At 35.4% G+C, this 20100-nt stretch overlaps 1 protein-coding gene across 5 annotated transcripts in view; it reads left to right on the top strand.

The window, feature by feature from the left end:
• Nucleotides 1–20100, top strand: part of ATP6V1A (ATPase H+ transporting V1 subunit A) — a 65545-nt gene that overhangs the window by 28139 nt on the left and 17306 nt on the right. For all 5 annotated transcript variants that reach the window (XM_072811682.1, XM_072811678.1, XM_072811679.1 and 2 more), the window contains exons 2-8: nucleotides 2379–2473; nucleotides 5215–5343; nucleotides 8346–8560; nucleotides 8839–8976; nucleotides 12496–12647; nucleotides 16187–16349; nucleotides 16887–16995. In XM_072811682.1, the coding sequence (XP_072667783.1) occupies nucleotides 2389–2473; nucleotides 5215–5343; nucleotides 8346–8560; nucleotides 8839–8976; nucleotides 12496–12647; nucleotides 16187–16349; nucleotides 16887–16995 (991 nt within the window). In that variant the 5' untranslated portion in view covers nucleotides 2379–2388. The remainder of the gene's footprint in view (nucleotides 1–2378; nucleotides 2474–5214; nucleotides 5344–8345; nucleotides 8561–8838; nucleotides 8977–12495; nucleotides 12648–16186; nucleotides 16350–16886; nucleotides 16996–20100) is intronic.

The raw sequence follows: 20100 nt of genomic DNA, 5'->3' as shown, positions 1-20100 counted from the left end.
TTCAGTGGCTCCAGAAAGACAAAAACACTACTCAACTACTCAACCCTGCCTGAATTAAACCCCAAAGCTCAAGGTTTGTTTTTCCTTTTTCTTTCTGTCTTCCTTCTATCTAGACTCAACTCATCAGCCTCAAAACTTAATTTCCAGCTACCTGTTCCCCTTAGCCTACACATTGGTTTGCACTTCTCCCACATCTGAATCAATTTCTCCTCTGTTCTCGGTGTGTTGTCATTTTGAATACTAAAGTCATTTTGCTATATACTACATTTGTCTAAAGCCAGTGATAGCTCCTTTTATTCACAATCCTTATTCCCTAAATTCAACACAGTGTCTTTTCAGGATAGGAGCTTAATAAACATTTAATAAATTGAAAACCATTGACACTCAAGCCATAACTACTTCCAGAACTTTTCAATGTATTTTGGCCTGCATTCCCTCTCCTATTTTAATCTGTTAGATGAATTAACAATTCTCATAACACTTCTCCCTTGATTGTTTCATGTTGTTTATAGGCTAAAGTCCACTTAGCATTCATTTCAAGACCCACATATTAGTTTCTCTCTACCTTTGCATTCTTATTTTTCACTTTTATTCCAGTCAGACTGGTCTTTTAACTGTTCCTGAAAATTTTATTTCCATTCTTTTTTTTTTTTTTTCCATTCTTTTGTTCATGTTATTTCCCTTACCTGGAATGCCTTTCCTGTCATCTTTCCTTAGTTTATGCTAATTCTACATGACCTTCAAGAAGTCTTCCCTAAACATTCTGATCTCTATTCCTTTAGTAAATAAATGTGTATTGTTTGATACTTTATTACTTATTAATCTGTTATCCTTACCTTGTTTGTGGACATTATTAGCTTTTTATATGTACATGTATTTTATCTCACTTATTCAGTTGCCAATAATTATTAAATTAGACCAGCAATAAAAAAATGAACTTTCTACTTTGGGATCTGCAACCAATTTTCTTTCTTTTTTTTTTTTTTTTTAAAGATTTTATTTATTCATGACAGACACAGAGAAAGAGAAGCAGAGACAGACAGAGGGAGAAACAGGCTCCATGCAAGGAGCCTGATGTGGGACTCCGATGTGGGACTCTATCCTGGATCCCAGGATCACACCGTGAACCAAAGGCAGACGCTTAACCACTGAGACATCCAGGCATCCCTGCAACCAATTTTCTGTTTGGACTTGAATAGTTCATTCTTTGGAGGTTTTTTTTTGTTTGTTTGTTTGTTTTGTTTTTTAAGATTTTATTTACTTATTCATGAGCGAGAAAGAGAGAGAGAGGCAGAGACACAGGCAGAGGGAGAAGCAGGCTCTATGTGGGGAGCCCCCCATGGGACTTGATCCTGGGTCTCCAGGATCAGGCCCTGGGCTGAAGGTGGTGCTAAACTGCTAAGCCACCCGGGCTACCCGAGGTTTTTCTTTTCTTTTCTTTTCTTTTTTTTTTTTTTAAAGATTTTATTTATTTATTTGAAATATAGAGTACATGCAAGCACAAGTGGTTGTGTGGGGATGGGGCAGAGGGAGAAACAGGCTCCCTACTGAGCAGGGAGCCTGACACAGTGAGACACAGGACCCAATCCCAGGAACCTGGGATCATGAACTGAGCTAAAGGCAGGCACTTAACCCACTGAACCACCCAGGTGCCCCTCATTCTTTGGGTTTTTGAGATTGCACATCTATAAGGTAAAGTTGAACTGAATTTCTTAAATGGTTCTGTGGTCTGCTTTAAAAAAAAAAGGAAGGAAAATTGCTTCCAGAAAAATTATAAAGACAGATAATACATTAAAAAAATTTTCTCAATAAAAAAATTTTCATTGAAATGGTGAAAAGTAAAGCAGGGAAGAAAAGAGATATGTTGCAATTATAAATAGGGGGCCAGAGAAGCACCTCACAGAAGGAAACATTTGAGTAAAGACTTGAAGGAGTTATAGGAATGGCTATCTGGAAAAAGAATACTCCATGCAGGGGGATAACAAAGACCCTGGTGCAGAATGTATGTGTTTTTAAGAAAGGCAAGATGTTCAGTATGTATATGCAGAATGATAAAGGGGAAGAGGAATTGGGGAGGAGGTTAGAGTGGTAGTGGCAGGGAGGACAAGACGTGGGGCTGGATGAGCCATAGGAAAGACTTCGTGTTGTTTCTTATGGTCCTTGTTATTTTCTGTGGAATACTTTGCATAAAAATATGTACTTCTGAATTTTAATGACTGTAGACCCTCCAGGAATAGGGCACTTTTAACCAAATTTTAAGAATTTTATATTTTACTCTGAGGAAATGATAACTCAAGAATACACCAATGATGGGCATTGACTACTTATGTCAGTTTTCTTGCTTTAGAGTTTGTAACTATAATTTTTTTTAACCATAGGTAAATTAACATGATGGATTTCTCCAAGCTACCCAAAATACTTGATGAAGATAAAGAAAGCACATTTGGTTATGTGCATGGGGTCTCAGGACCTGGTAAGTAATATGTAATAATCTCGATAGTAAAGACTCTTAACTTAAATGAATGTCTTTTCAAGGCATTTTAGGTAAAATACACAGGTATCTGTTTACCCATATAAGTTCTGTTTGTCCCTAAAAGATTTCTTAGTTGTTATTGAGGTAATACCTCCATCATAAGAACTTCTCTGGCATTCATTACCTTAATAATTATTGGGCACTAATTTGTAATACCCTGTTTATTATGTAAATGTATAATTGGTGTTCAGTTTTAGATGTCTTAATTTTTGTGTGAAATCTAAGCTTAAAAGACTATATAAAGTTTATAGCTTTTAGTATATAATATCTTGCAGATAATAGTCATTCAGTAAATATAAAGTTCATAGCTTTTAGTATATAATATCTTGCAGATAATAGTCATTCAGTAAATATATGTTTATGTAGTTTGCCCTTAAATAATTTTTTTCAGAGCATTTCTCAACAATATCATTCTTGGCTCTTTGCATATATAAATCCTTCTGAACACTTATTTTAGATATCTCATAACTAGTTATATGTGGGTAAGAAGTTTTATGATGTGAGAATAATAGAAAGCAGTTAAAAACTTTGTTTATCCTGCCAAAACTTGCAGTACTGCATTTTAAATGATAAATCTCATTCTAGTATTCATTTTAATCTAACTGTAAAATATGATTTATAGTTTTCCATAGGTAAAATCTGCTCATTGATTTATAATCCTTAGGCCATGGATATTTTTCCTTATGTCTTTTTATAAACCTCATTCTATAGTCTTTTTTTGTTCTATTCACAGTAGTGGTGATGACCCTTTTTCAGTGTTTATGCAAATAAAGTCAGTCAGTCACAGTGTTTATTTTCTCCCTAAGAAGCTTCTACTAAAGCTTAGAACTTGGTGTTTGAGCTTGAACTTATTGGCAAAAATGCATCTCACTGTTTTCAATCTTTTTTGCCATTTGAGAAACAATTTTCCCCTTGATTGAAGCATCTTTAGGAAACACAGGCTACACTCAAGAATTTTTAGGGAAAAGACAAAGAATACCATCAAAAGAGTTTAGGTAAAAATGTTTCTTTGAAACTTGTAGTAAACTCCTAGAACTTATTATTCTTAAGTATTTAATATAAAATGATAGAGCAGTGGCATATTTTTAAGCTTCTGAAATATGGTTTTTAAAAAGATTTTATTTGGGATGAGCACTGGGTGTTACACTATATGTTGGCAAATCGAACTCCAATAAAAAAATACAAAAAAATAAAATAAAAAATAAAAGATTTTATTTATTTATTTAACAGAGAAAACACATAAGTAGGCAGAGCAGCAGGCAGAGGGAGAGGGAGGAAGTAGGCCCTCCACTGAGCAGAGAGCCGGATGCAGGAGTCAGTCCCAGGATCCTGGGATCATGACCTGAGCTAAAGGCAGACATTTAACCGACTGAGCCACCAAGGCAGCCCTGTGAAATATGATTTAAAATTTTAGAGACATCTGGGAGGCTCAGTCATGAGCGTTGAACTCTTGATTTGGGCTCAGGTCATGATCTCAGGGTTGTGAGATTGAGCCCTGAGTCAGTCTCCCTGTGGTGGGGAGCCTGCTTGAGATTCTCTCTCCCTCTCCCTCTGGCCCACCCCCCTCTTAAAAAATAGTAAAATAAAATTTTAGTCATCTCTGACATTTCTGTGCATCTTAATTATTCTTATATGGTAGGTGTAGAGGTAAATATTTATGAAATTAACAAATCTTCATTGTCCTAACGCATTAATTGAATATTAATACTTTAATGGTTTCTACTTGAATATTTTTAATATTCAGCCTTCTGATACATTTATTAGAACTATGTATTAGGTAATAGAGTTATTCCTACACATATCTGAAAATGTACAACTTTCCCTGCCTACCAGAAAAATAACTTTTACTTACTAGACAACATGATCTAAAATAGTAAGTAAAAATTCTGGTTCAGAATTTATAAGAAATAAGAATTCTTAATCAGGACTTCACCCAGTGGTGATGACTGATTATAAACATCCTTATGAAAGGCTAAAAGGTCTATGAAAAAAAAATTTTAAGGTTTTATTTTTTAGGTAATCTCTACACCCAACTTGGGGCTTGATCTCACAACCCTGAGATCAGGAGTTGCATGCTCTACTGATTGAGCTAGACAAGGTGCCTCTGAAAAAAACTTTTGTAGATGCATATGTGAGTTTTTCTAGGTAGAGCTGTCATTAGTTTATCAAAGGGGTTCTTGTCCCAGAAGAGCTTTAAGAACCACCAATATGAAGTGTTAGAAGTCAAAGTAAAGATGTAATTTTAAATATTATTTCTCAAAGGAATGGTAACAACACAGCAAACTGATTCTGCCATGCTACTAGCTAAAGCTCTTGTTCCAATTTTAGTTTAAAAATGTTTTATGTTGTTCCTAAATCCCATCATTCCATGTAGTATAGCAACTTGAGTTGATCAAAATGTGCCTCAATGCTGCTAGGTAAGAATTTACTGTATAGAACTTAAGACTTTTTGAAAATAATTTTCATGTGTGTTATGTAAATGAATAAACTTTAGCCTAACAAATTTATTTTGTTTACCTCTGTATCAGATGCTAAAATTTATATTCTTATAAAACGATATATGTTTCATACATTTTTTCTTAAGAATATATGAGAAAGATGTATTATTGGATTAATTGGATATCTTAATTATCTCTATTCACGGAGTCTTAAGTTACTAAAAACTCATTTGTTCTTTTCAGTGGTTACAGCCTGTGACATGGCCGGTGCAGCCATGTATGAGCTGGTGAGAGTGGGCCACAGTGAGTTGGTTGGAGAGATTATCCGATTGGAGGGTGACATGGCAACTATCCAAGTGTATGAAGAAACTTGTATCCTTTTTGGTTCAATTTTTTGCCACTTTCTGCAAGTCAGAATTTAAGGATTTATGGCAAAGGTGGAAACAGCAACAACCAATAGTATCAAAAGCATGAAATGGTGTCATAAAGAAACCTGATTTATATAAGAATTTATTAAGGAAAGGTACTAGGAACTTATGATCATTTTTTAAGAAATTAGTATTATCTTCTGAACTCGTATTGCTCTTAATATTTTGGTAGTTCCCAAACTTTAGGGGAAACCAATTACAATTTTCTTGAGAGTGAACACATATTGTAAAGCATAAACAGAATGATGACATCGGTTTGAAGGGTTAAAATTCTCTGATCATGATTTCCATTTTAAATAGAAAATTCATAAATAAATGAGTCACTACTCTATCTTTATCCTAATAAAATAATGTTGTATGTATGGCATGGTACATTATAGCTTTAGCACTAGGGAATCTTTACTACTTGTTTATCATACTTTTGGCTTTTAAGCATAGTATTTATTTTAAGTTTTCAATGAAAAAGAGATAATGTATTAGATTTTATGAAGAGGAACCACTTTTTTTTAACTTCACTTTTGTGTTTTACTTAAGTTATTCTCAAGATCAGCATTAAGTCTTATTTTTTTAAAATTTTTATTGAAGTATTGTTGACATACAATATTATGTTAGTTTCAGGTATATAACATAGGGATTTGACAATTATATACTTTATGAAATGCTTACCATAAGTGTAGTTATCCTCTGTTATCAAAGTTATTACAGTATTATTGACTATATTCCCCATGCTGTACCTTTTTATCCCCATGACTAATTTATTTTATAACTGAAAGTTTGTACCTCTTAATCTCCTTCACCTGTTTTGCCCATCTACCCAACCTTCTCCCCTCTGGTAACCACTAGATTGTTCTTTATATTTAATGAATTTGTTTCCTTGTTTGTCTGTTCATTTGTTTTCCAGATTACACACATAAGTGAAATTACATGGTATTTGTTTTTCTCGATCTGATTTAATATGGACCTTCTAGGTCCACCCATGTTGTCACAAATGGCAAGATTTCATCCTTTTTTTTAATGGCTGGGTCATACTCTATTGTGTAATATAACATGTATATATTGAAAACACAGTATATTCTATCTGTATACACATAACGGCCAGAATATTCTTTACGCACATGCACATGCTACATTGTCTTTATCCATTAATGTATCAGTGGACACTTAGGTTACTTACATATCTTGGCTATTGTAAATAATGCTGCTATAAATATACGGGCAGCATTAGTTATTTGGCTCATTAATTAAGATTTACTTTATACAACTTTTTTGCCATATTAAAATCCATTTTTTTCAGGTAACTTCTCTGTGTGAGTACTAGGGTGCTAAATCAAAGTAAAATCATCTGAAAATTTAAATAAAATTAGAAGTCTGTAGCTATAAAATCATAACTAATTAGAAGGATTTTTTAATGGATGTTTTTTAATGTTAGGTTTATCTTTCAATCTTCTATGTGATTTGAAGACTTAAAATAAAAACAAATGAACTTGTATACAGTGAAAAACCTCTCCACCATTGTCATCTTATATCTGGCCAATTTTCAAAACACATATGCATACAGCCACTTTTATTAATTCCTTTTTTTTTTTAATTTTTATTTATTTATGATAGTCACAGAGAGAGAGAGAGAGAGAGAGGCAGAGACATAGGCAGAGGGAGAAGCAGGCTCCATGCACCGGGAGCCTGACGTGGGATTCGATCCCGGGTCTCCAAGATCGTGCCCCAGGCCAAAGGCAGGCGGTAAACCGCTGCGCCACCCAGGGATCCCTAATTCCTTTTATTATATATCTTTCTAGTTTGTTAACTAATATTAATGTTATTTTTCTTCTCTTCATTCCCAAAAGATAGCATATTATATGCACTATTCTACACCTTGCTTTTTCTACTTAAAAGTAAAACATTTTACTTAAAAATGTGTATTATGAAGATGGATAGGTATGTGATAAAAGTATCAGAAAATGTTAATGATAGGATCTAACTGGTCAATATGAGAGAATTCACTGTAAAATTCTTTAAACTTTGCCCCTGTTGGGGACTGATATTCCTCAATAGTGTAGTTGAAACAGAGTATTAAGTAGAGATGAAATAATATATTAACAATGTATTGCTTCTGTTTTTAGCTCTGTGATTCCCAAAATGTGCAGAAGGCACCCTGGGCAGCTGCCCCAAACTCATGTGATATCCCAGGATATTTAAAATTTTTGATGTTAACACAGGAATATTAGACATGTTGTCAGACGTCACATGAACCAGTAGCTTCAGTTAATAGACCCTTTCATTATTCAAGACACTATATTCTTGTCAGTGATGTCATATCTCTGCAAAGCTGAGTTGTGATTGTTAAGCTGAAAGTGGAACAGATATTCAGTTTGATTCCAAGGTTTGAAAATTTTACAATGCCCAGTAGGTATTTATATCCCATGAAATCATCCATGAAGAACTGTTATTGAAAAATGAAATTAAAATACCATTTTTTTCTTTCAACCTATATATACTTTTCTCTTAAAGTGGCAGTTGTTAGGGGATGCCTGGGTGGCTCAGCAGTTGAGTGTCTGCCTTCAGCTCAGGGCATGATCCTGGAGTTCTAGGACCAAGTCCTGCATCAGGCTCCCTGCGTGGAGCCTACTTCTCCCTCTGCCTGTGTCTCTGCCTCTCTCTCTCTGTCTCTCATGAATAAATAAATAAAATCTTAAAGAAAAAAAAAGTGACAGTTGTTAGGACATACATATTTATTAAGTTGGTTGGATAAAACTTTAATAAATGGAATTATTAGGTATATCTTTTGTTATAGATCGCTGTGAAAAAGTTAAACACTGAGGATGTTGCAAACTAAGCAAGTTTGAGAATTTCTGTTTTAGCTTAAGTATTGTTTCCCATTCAGCTGTGGTATTTCCTTCTTATAATGTCTCTAAACTTTCATAGTGAGTTTTCCTCAACTACTGTTTCTAGCTGGTGTATCTGTTGGAGATCCTGTACTCCGTACTGGTAAACCCCTCTCGGTAGAGCTTGGGCCTGGCATCATGGGAGCTATCTTTGATGGTATTCAGAGACCTTTGTCAGATATCAGCAGTCAGACTCAAAGTATCTACATTCCAAGAGGAGTAAACGTCTCTGCTCTTAGTAGAGATGTCAAATGGGATTTTACACCTTGCAAAAACCTACGGGTATGTCTTTGTAACCAAGATTTCTAAAGTTGGTGAAAGAATGTGAAATGGATGTTTAGTGAACTCTTTTGTACTTTTGTCAAATAAAAATAGGCCACAGAAGCATAGTTTAAATTTCTCTTTAAATCTACTAGAAGAATTGTAGAACTAAAATGTTTAAGATAAGTGAAGCAAATGATTTAAATAATATCAAGGATGAATCTATTTGACATTTATTTGAACATTAAACAGCTTGATGTTTATTTGAACATTAAACAGCGAATGCATTTGTTCTCTAGGTTGGTAGTCACATCACTGGTGGAGATATTTATGGAATTGTCAATGAGAACTCACTCATCAAACACAAAATCATGTTACCCCCACGAAACAGAGGAACTGTAACTTATATTGCTCCACCTGGAAATTACGATACCTCAGTAAGTAGTTTATAAACTTTATCTCATAGTGTGGTCCTTCCTGATAGTAGTCCCATTTTAGTGTCCTAAATAGTACTAGAATTGATATTTAATATGTCGGTTTTAAATAACTGCCATATTTTTTTTACCATGATGATTTAATACTTTATTGCAAAATGATTACAACAGGGTTAGTTAACACTTCCATCGGAACACTTCATGCACTTAATTTATGTGTGTGTGTGGTGAGAACACTTAAGCTCTACTCTGTTAGCAACTTTCAAGTATATAACACAATACTGTTAACTACAGTCATCATGTTATACGTTAGATTCCCTTATTCATTTTTTTTTTCAAGTTTTTTATTTAAATTCCTGTTTGTTAGCATACAGTGTAATACTAGTTTCAGGCTTAGAATTTAGTGATTTATCAGTTACATAACAGCACCTAGTGCTCTCACAAGTTCTGTCTTTAAGACCTTTCATCCATTTAGTCCATCCCCTACCCCTCCAGTAGCTCTCAGTTTGTTCCCTACAGTTAAGAGTCTGTTTTGTGGTTTGCTTCTCTTTTTTTTTCCCGTGTTCATCTGTTTTTCTTAAATTCCACATACAAATGAAATCCTATGGTATTTGTCTCTCTCTGACTTACTTTGCTTTTAAGATAATATTCTTTCACTCCATCTGCATCATTGCAGATAGCTAGACTTCATTCTTTTTATGGCTAAGTAATATTCCATTGTGTACACATACCACCTCTTCTTTATCCATTCATCAGGGATGGACATTTGGGCTCTTCTCATAATTTGCCTATTGTTGATAATGCTGCTATAAACATTGAGGTGCATGTATCCCTTTGAATCAGTATTTTTTATCTTTTGGGTGATTACCTAGTAGTGCAATTGCCAGATCATAGAGTAGTTTACTTTTAACTTTTTTAGGAACCTCCATACTGTTTTTCAGAGTAGCTGCACCAGTTTGCATTGCCACCAACAGTACAAGAAGTTTCCCCTGTCTCCACATCCTCACCAACACCTATTTTTTTCCTGTAAATAATTCCTATAATTATTTTTTAAGATTTTTGTAAAAAGATTTTATTTATTCATTCATGAGAGACACAGAGAGAGAGGCAGAGACATAGGCAGAGGGAGAAGCAGACTCCACGCAGGAAGCCCGACGTGGGACTGGATCCCCAGTCTCCAGGGTCAGGCCCTGAGCTGAAGGCTGCACTAAACCGCTGAGCCAACCGAGCTGCCCAGGACTCAGGATTTGAATCCAGGACATATCTTTCCAGAGAATCTGTCTTAATACTGCTGAGTATTACATATTACAGCCTCTTATACTACCACAAGTTATTTAACTAGTCTCTGTAGTAATGTTCATTTCCAAACTTATGGTGTAAGAAATGGGCTATAATATTTTGATAATAGGACATTTTGTTGTTTTTTTTTTAACAAAATAGATTTTTTTTAAAGATTTTATTTATTTATTTATTCATGAGAATACACTGAGAGGAGAGAGAGGCAGAGACACAGGAAGAGGGAGAAGCAGGCTCCATGCAGGGAGGCTGACGTGGGACTTGATCCGGGTCTTCAGGATCACACCCTGGGCTGCAGGCACTAAACTGCTGAGCCTTAAAGGATTTTATTATTTAAGATAGAGAGAGCACGCATGCATGAGTGGGGGGAAGAGCAGAAGCAGGCTCCCTGTTGAGCAAGGAGCCCAATGCAGGACTCCATCCCAGGATCCTGGATCAAGACCTGATCCAAAAGTAGCTGCTTTACCAACTGAGCCACCCCGGTGCCTCTGATAACAGGACATTTTGTATACATAAAGGAAATTCCTAGAAATGCAAGAACTAGGTCAAAGGATATGTACATTTTGAAATTTGGTGGGTATGGTCAAATTACTCTCCAAATTAGCAATGCACAGAAGTTCAGATTTATCCTTAGTATTGTCCTGAAATCTGCCAAATCATTTAGCTTGAGTCTTTGGGACGCTGAATAGCTAAATGCCTTGAACATTTCTAGCATCCCTGAATTATGAGTGATCTACCATCTTGTGATAGCATAGGCTATCCATTATATCTAATCAGTGTAGCAATGTCAGTATAAGAACAAAGTATGACATTTGGACTTCCTGTTACTTTCAAATAATGGTAAGTGTTCTGGATATCATTTGAAGTGCTGCTTATGTGATTTATGCATTGAAATGCTATATATAAATTGAGGGAATAAAATCTATAAAAAGATTTTATTTATTCATGAGAGACATAGAGAGAGAGGCAGAGACAAGGGCAGAGGGAGAAGCAGGCTCCACGCAGGGAGCCCGATATGGGACACAATCCTGGGACTCCAGGATCACGCCCTGGGCCGAAGGCAGGCACTCAAATGCTGAGCCACCCAAGTGTCCCTTTTTTAAGATTTTTATAAAGATTTTATCTTTAAACTTGGGCTTGGGAACACAAAAAGCAGAACATATGGAGTTGTTTTTAAAGGGAAAGCAATATATAGTATAACATTTTCCTACCATCTTAACTTATACTACATTATTAAAGCTCTGATTCGTAAAGCATAGAATAGACTTACTTTGATTTTAACTGTCAATCTATATATACATAATAAATTGTATGTTGGATTATAGGAATTCTAACTCTGGATAAGCTATTTAAAACTTAGTCCTTTAGTGTTATTGATAGTCACATCATATCATATAGTGAAGTCAAAATAGTCTGTGGGTATGAAGATAATTTTATTGAGAAGATCATTGTAACAAATAATCTGTTCCCAATGGTAAAATAATAATTTTCTAATTATTTAATAAGAGTAAATCTGTGCTCTACAAAATATAGAAACAGAAAGAGTTAAGATTGGGATTCTAGGCAGTCAGTTAGCCTGACTCACTAGCTAAGAGACTCACACTCCATCCTTCATGGAAGGAACCCTCTGGGGTAGACAATTCAAATTCATGTATCAACAAAATTACAGATTTCTGTAGGTGTGTGGATGTTGGGATTATTTGTGAATAGTTGAAACCATCTCAGTGTTCATAAATGTTCGAGTATTACTCATCTTTTTTGCTTTTATAAATATTTAATATTTAACGTTATTAAATATTTTAGGGTTCTGAATAAGTATTTTTATTTAGTATAAGAGCATAGTAATAAAGTAAACAAATGAAAGAGTACAAAATAAATTATGAAAATTTTCATTTCTCCCCCCAGTCCCAGGGGTGTCTTCTATATCTTTTAAGACTTGTCCCTGTGTGTATCCATATAATTTATTTAACTATTCCTCTGTTACTTAAAATACCTCTTTCTCAAAAACTCCTATTTTTTAGTTATTGGAACAGTAATAAGTATACCTGGTTAAAAAAAATGAGAATCATATATAAAGAATTACAAGAAAAAGTATAAATCTCCTTCTCCACTTCTGCATACCACTTCTCTACCCTCAAGAGGAATCTGGATTACTTTGATTTTAGAGGAAGAAATGTTCATATTCATAAATTTGACTGTATTTAACATCCTGCTGCATTTTTATAGGATGTTGTCTTGGAGCTTGAATTTGAAGGTATAAAGGAAAAGTTTAGCATGGTCCAAGTATGGCCTGTACGTCAAGTTCGGCCTGTCACTGAGAAGCTGCCGGCTAATCATCCCTTGTTGACTGGCCAGAGGGTCCTTGATGCCCTTTTTCCGTAAGTTTGAGCTGTGCCCTGTGGTTTTTCCTCAGAAGATTAAATGTGCTTGTTGTTTACCTGCTTTATAAAGATTTCATGTGCTAATCCTATAATAAATTTTATCTAGAGAAATAACAGTGAATTAGTTAAATATATTCATATATTGCCAATGCTTATTATGGAGTCAAATCACTGAAGATTTATTGTTTCACAGTTTCCAGCAAAAGGAAAGGTTTTTTTCTAAAGCTTTCTGAAAAAAATTTCCAGAAGTAAATCTGTGCCCAAATAATATAGCTGGAATTAGTAGATAGGTATCAGTATAAGTCGATGGTTTCTAAAATCAGTGGAGCTCTCCGTGCTGCCCACAATTCATTCTTAATTTATAGTCTGCTCTTTGCCATTTTCTTTGACTACTTAAAAAGTAGTCTTCTTTTAATTCTTCTCTTTAATTCTCAGGCTTCACCATACCCTGCTTTACTTTCAACAAATGACTTCATTTAATTCACAGAAAAGATTGAAGCCATGATACAGTAATTCCTTCAACTTTGATCACCAACCCACATATGTCCCACTGACCCTTGAAACCTATTCTCTGAGTTGTTCTCATTATTTCTCATAAGATCTTTGATCCTGTGACTTATTAGTCAGCACCTCTTGTTTCCATATCCTTCAATATCTAGCTTAAGCTTATTAGGCTGTCAAGTTTCTGCATATTGGCTGGTATACTACAATTTCTTATTTCTTTCTTTTGTTACACCCACCCGGCAAAATCCCAACTGTGAAATCAGTCCAGCTACCTCCTCCCAGGTCTACACACAGGCTACTGAGAAAATCAGATAATCAGTGCAGGTTAGTATCTCACCACTGGGTTGCAGTCCTGCATTTCCCTGTTTACCATGTTCCCCCTCTCCGCAGCAGCTGTTTCAGACCTCTACACCTGTCTCAGGGCCTCAGCTCCATTCTTCCTTCTTCCTGTGGCAACAAATGATCATGCTAGAGCCTCCATGGAGAAGTTAGAGACCATCACATTTGAAACTCCTTCAGTTAATATATACTTCCATTTGTCCCTTCTTCCTTTCCTCTTTCTGAAGTATATCCCGCCCCCTGTCTCCTCAGAAACCTCTCTTTAGGTTATCTCCCTTTAGATAACCTTAAAGGTTATCTTCCTTTTATCTCCTATCTAATAAAAAAATATCTACCCTCCACCCTTTTCCCCTTTCTACCTTCCACTCTGTGTCTCCTCATCTTCATAGCCAGACCTCTTGAAAGATCAAATTGGCCATCTCCACGTTTCCCACTCTGACTCGGTGTGCCCAGCCAGTTGCCTTGCCCACCCAGTTGAAACTACTCTCACTAACATCATCGTTCATTCCCATTACTGATAATTCAACAAATAAGTTTTAGTATTTCCTTAATTCCTACAACTTTGGATATTACTTTCTACTCCTTCCTCCTTGAAATACCATCTTTCTTTGTTTTTTCTGTTAGCCTCTGTATACAAGTTCTTATTCTCCATTTCAGGTTCCTTCTCCCTTAATTTTGATATTTCATAGAGTTTTTTTCACCCTCATGACTTAAATAGTAATTTGATGACTTCCAAATCTGTATCTTCCTCCCAGATCTCATGTGAGTTCCAGACTCACATGTTCACTTCTGTTCACACCTCTCCTTTTGAACGTCTTAGAGGTGCCTCAAAGTCAATATGTTCCTAGCTAAAATCAGCATCTTATTCACTACTTTCTTCCTTGAAACTTGCTCATCTTTTTTGTTGCCGCTTTCAACAGATGACACTATCATCCATCCAGTAAATGCTTACTCTAAAATCTGTGACTTCTCTCAAGGATCAGTCTTACGTGCACACATCTAATTATTGAACAAGTGCTTTTATTCTCTTACCTAGATATGTTTTATCTACATCTTTCATCCCTACTCCATGACTTTACCTAAAGATCTTACCCTAATTCTGCAATAATCACAAACAGACTTCTTCTCTTCCGTCTTGCCTTCTTTCTAAATGATTGTCCATACTATATTGTGACCCATCTAAAACACATATCTGGTCCTGCACTGTTTTTCTTGAAACTCCTCAGTGCACTTTATTGCTTTTAAAACAAATACTCCTTAACTCCCTACAAAACAGTCTGTGATTTAGCTGTTGCTTATCTTCCAGTAACCTCTCAGCCACTTGACTGCCCAGTCTCCTTATATACTATCTTCCAGGCATCCTAAAGGACTCAGTTCCTCAAGCAATGCTCTTTCTTGCCCCTGCGCCTTTGAGTATGCTGTTTTCTCTGCCAGGAATGTTCTTTCCTGTCTGGCTAGTTTCTCTTTCCTTTCAGATCTTAGCTACTCTCAGAAGGCTCTCCTAAGCCCACTTCAATACAGTGTCAGACTTTACATCCCTTCCTGTGTTCTCCTATAGTGCCCTGGATTTTCTCTGTGATAGCACTTTTCACATTGAATTGCTGACCTTCCAAACTGGGGCACACCCAACCCTGTCTCCCCACTCAAGTTAAAAGTGATTTGAGAGAGGTATACAAAACCACAGAACGAATATGGACATGCCCTCTTAGTTTATCAAAGTCACTGAAGAGTTTGAAGGACGAAAAATTTTAATGCATATTAGTTTTATATTGAAGATACCTATAATTATTTTTAAGACTATAGTGTTTTTGTGAATTTTATAATAATAAAACACAATATTGCAAAGAATTTCCCTTAGCATTGCATTTCATTTCTCCCACCCACACCCTCCTGCTCTACATACACAGCATGTGCACAGACATATGGACACATACCACGACATTCACTTTCCTCTGCTGTGAAGGGTAGCTCACTCTCCGTTGCCACTGCTTAGGGAAAGTTTGAACATAGCTGCTAAATGGCACTGTAATCACCAGCTGACTCTTCATTTTATCCCCTAGAATGTGAGCTCTGTGCTTACAGTAACACGACTATCTTATTTGCTGATCTCTCTTCAACATCTCCAAGCAATTTTTAGTGCCTAGGAAGTACTTTGTAAATACTCAATATATAAAAGGGGATTGGCATAACACCTTACTTAATAAAAGACTTTGTTCATTAACCTTTATAGCAGGATGTGATTTTTCTTAGGTCTTATTTTTTGCCTCAGAAGACAACTTAGAAAAGTTGTTTAAATTTGTCTTTTAGCTTCAATTCCTGTATTTGTGCTTTCATCAACTAATTAATATAAGCATTCTAAATATCATTAATACTGTTTTATCTGTTTTCATATTCCTTTTCCCCATGTATCTCATGGCATATGTTCTCACTTTCAAACTATTAAAGATGGTAGAGATGGTTAATGATAATAAAAAATATACACTGTTCTAGGTATCAACTGGGGGAACAATTACAGTATTTGTATCTGTATATCTATCTTTGTGTATATATACATAGATACAGATATAGATACAGAAAAAGATGAAAATATTTCAAAGTGCTTTCTCTAACTTGTATTTCTGGGTCACTTACCTACTTATTTGTTAGTATTTATTAACAAGTAAAGTAATCCATACTTTGTTTACTTTGCTTAGATGTGTACAGGGAGGAACTACTGCAATTCCAGGGGCTTTTGGCTGTGGAAAGACAGTGATATCACAATCTCTATCCAAGTATTCCAACAGTGATGTGATCATCTATGTAGGATGTGGTGAACGAGGAAATGAGATGTCTGAAGTCCTCCGGGACTTCCCAGAGGTCTGTATATATAAAGCTTAAAATATCATTCTAGAGAAAATACCACTAATCGACTTTCAGTGGCAACTAGTAAAGCTTTGTGTTGGCTCTGGAGCAATGTTCTCATTCGTCAAGGATCTCTTAAGGAATTTTCTAATTATATTTGTGATTCAATTTGTATATCTAAGGAAAGGAATTTGATTTTTTTTCAGTTAAATACTTTAAAGTTTCTTTTTATGATCTGGTGGTTGTCAGTTATTAAGAGAAAGATATAAAATAGACTATTTATAGGTGGGAGCTTCAATATCAGCTTTATATGATTTACTGGCTTGCTAAAGTAATATTCCTCTTTCCATAAAATAATGAATTTCATTTATGAAGTGGAAATAATTCCTGTCTTTACACCATAGTGGACAGGGAGAAGAGGTTAGAGTGATGGGAAATTTTACTTTGGGAAAACTGATTATAAGAGGGATTAAATATGGGTAAATTGTAAAAGGGGGGACTAAAATGTTCTGTTTGGATATTAGAATATCAAAATAGATTGTTTGCCTTTAGCTCACAATGGAAGTTGATGGTAAGGTGGAGTCAATTATGAAGAGGACAGCTTTGGTAGCCAATACCTCCAATATGCCTGTGGCTGCTAGAGAAGCTTCTATTTATACTGGTGAGTATACAAATTAGAATAAAAGCAGTTTACATCTGGGGGTACATTGGTGGCCCAGTCGGTTAAGCATCCAACTCTTGATTTTGGCTCAGATCATGATCTCAGGGTCTTCAGATCAAGCCTCACATCAGGCCCCATGCTCAGCTCTCATGCTTGGGGTGTCTACTTGGGGATATCTCTCCCTCTCCTTCTGCCCCTTCCCCCCACTCACTTGCTCTTTCTCTCTCTCTCTCTCTAACATAAATCTTTTTTTTTTAAAAAAAGCAGTTTATATCTGTTCTTAAGTTTAAAGCCAGCATGACCATAAAATGACATCACTGGTCTTGAACCTAGAGTAAGATGGAATCCGTCCCCACAGCAGTCTTTTGGCTACAGTTTCTTCATCTGTTTCATGGTTTATTAAAATCTGACTTTTCTAAGTTTCTTCAAGAAAGGCTCAAGGAAACTGATTCCATGGATTCTTTTTTGTCTTCATAAGTTTGTTTTTATTCCACTGCCTTTAAATTTTTTCATTTTTCTTTCTCTTTAATCTGTATACCTTTTAAGGGGCTCAAACTAACAACCCCCGAGATCAAGGCTTAAACGCTCTTCTAACTGTGACAGCCAGGTGTCCCTGCACTCCTTTTAAATTTTCATAGTAGTTTGGCTGGATATAAATATTTTGGGTCAATGTTTGTTTCCTTGAGACCTCTTATTCTAGCATTTAATCCTAGGAAGAGAAGAGGGGTGGCTTGGTAGTCAGGTGGGCCTCCAACTCTTGGTTTCAGCTTAGGTCATGATCATAGGTCATGGGATTGAGCTGTGCATTGGGCCTTACGCTCAGAACGCAGTCTGCTTAGGATTCTCTCTCCCTTTTCCTCTCTCTCTCTTGCTGTGCTCCTTTGTGTGAGCTCTCTCTCTCACTCTCTATCTCAAAATGAGTAAATAAATCTTTTTTTAAAAATGCAAGGTATGGGATGCCTGGGTGGCTCAGCGGCTGAACGTCTGTCTGCCTTCAGCTCAGGGCATGATCCTGGAATGCCTGGGTCAAGTCCCACATTGGGCTCCTTGAGGGAGCCTACTTCTCCCTCTTCCTATGTCTCTGCCTCTGTGTGTGTGTGTGTGTGTGTGTGTGTGATGAATAAATAAATCTTAAATAAATAATAAAAAATAAAAAATGCAAGGTAGAGATCTGAAGCTGACCTGCTTTTTTTTTCTTTTTATAAGTGATTATTCTTTGTGCCCAAAGGAATTTCTCCTTAAATTTAAAGTTTTGTAACTTTATAAGGATATATGCCAGTATCGATAGTTTTGATGAATTTTTCCCTGAAACTTATGTCTTTTCAATCTATGAATATATCGTTTATTTTGGACAGTTTTCAAGAATTGTTTCTGAAATTTTTTCTCTTCCCTTATGGTTATTCTCTTCAAACTAGACCTATTTATCTATTTTCCATACATATCTTTTCTCTCTGATTCTTTTTATTTAACCTTTTGTCCATTTGCTCACAGGATAATCAGCATATTCTTTGCTTCTAATGAAACCTTCATTTCTGTAATAGCTTTGTTTTTTCTTCCAGTTCTTTGTTGAGTTTTGCTGAGCTTACTATATACTCCTTGAGATTTTATTTTGTGATAGAATGTGTTATTAACATCTTTCATTAATTAAAAGTGATCATAGTTTTCATCTGTGCCTTGGCAGTTTCTTTGGCCATCATTATATTTGCTCTTTTTGTTTTCTTCTTGTATTTTTGTGTAGTTCCTATACTCAAGTGTATTGTAACTATTATTCACCTTTGCAGGAAATGGGAGGGGATGGCAGGATTTCTTCATGGGAATCTGTGAAGTTTGTTATGGCATGGAGTTGTATAAGTAAGTTATTTTGCTCTTCTCTCCTGCCAACAGATATCTGCAGTTGCAAGGTCACTTACAATGAAGTCTTTCTCTTCCACCACTTTTTCTTTATTGTAAAGGGGTGCCTACATGTGTTTTGTTTGTTGCCATATCCCTGCTTCTCCTTGATGTCAAACTAGTTCCAAGGAACCTTGCTTGTATCCTTTGTGCAGGGTTTCAAAGGATTTTTGTTTTTGCCTCTCTCTTGCTGAAGTTTACTTTGAGATGTGCAGTTTCTGGTCAGTTCTTAGTGTCTTCCATGGCCTTGTTTGGGTTTTACATCATTTAGGTGGCTTTTCTCATTATTTTGTTGTGGAGCTAAACATATCCCCTAGTTTTTGATAATAGAGTTTTTATATTTCTCGTTCTCCTTGTTTGATGATTACTTTTATGAGAAGGGAAAAGTGACATATTCATCTACTTATTTTAAAACAGGAAGTTTTCCATAAATAGCTGCACAGCATCCCAGCTATATGGCTACCTCATAACCTATTTAAATAGCATCTTTCTGGTAGACATTTGGATTATTGATAATGGGCTTTTTTTTTTTTTGTTTTTTTGTTTTTGTTTTTGTTTTTGATTTTTTTTTTTTTTTTTTGCTATCACAAACCTTGCATCACAAAACATCCTTATGTGTGTTTTTTATGGTTTCTTTTCATATTTTATGCATGTTTCTTTGTGCATTTGTAAGGTAAGTTTATAGAACTAAAATTTCCAAGCATACAACTATCAATATACATTTTAGATTTTGGTAGCTCTTCGAAAAGGATAAGAGTGAGTAAGAGTTCTATTTCTCTACATCTTCACCTTTGCTAGGATTTGTAACACTTTCTTAGGATAATTATCAAACACATAGAAATTTGAAAGAACATTACAGTGAACACTCATGTCCTCAGCACCTAGATTTGACAATTAGCATTTTACTGTTTCTGCTTTATTAGATACCTATTCAGTCTGTATTTCTTTCAGTGGGCTAGCACCTTTCCTATCTGTATTAACCATTTGAAAACTATTTTCTGCTATGTTCCTTTTAGATAGGAGTGCCTTTTCATACTGATTTATAAAAGCCCTTTGAAATTGGTCTTTTATCTGTCATGAGTTGCCAGTGTTTTCCTAGTTTGTTCATCTTTTGATTTTGTCTGAGGTGTTTTTGTTTTTTTTTTTTTTTTAACTGGTAGGCACTGATATTGTTAGGTCTGTGGAACTCCTTTGAAGCTTACTCATGTGTATCCG

Source organism: Canis lupus, chromosome 35 (assembly GCF_048164855.1).
Source record: "Canis lupus baileyi chromosome 35, mCanLup2.hap1, whole genome shotgun sequence".
Classification (NCBI taxonomy): domain Eukaryota; kingdom Metazoa; phylum Chordata; class Mammalia; order Carnivora; family Canidae; genus Canis; species Canis lupus.
This window is presented reverse-complemented; position numbering and strand designations above follow the sequence as displayed.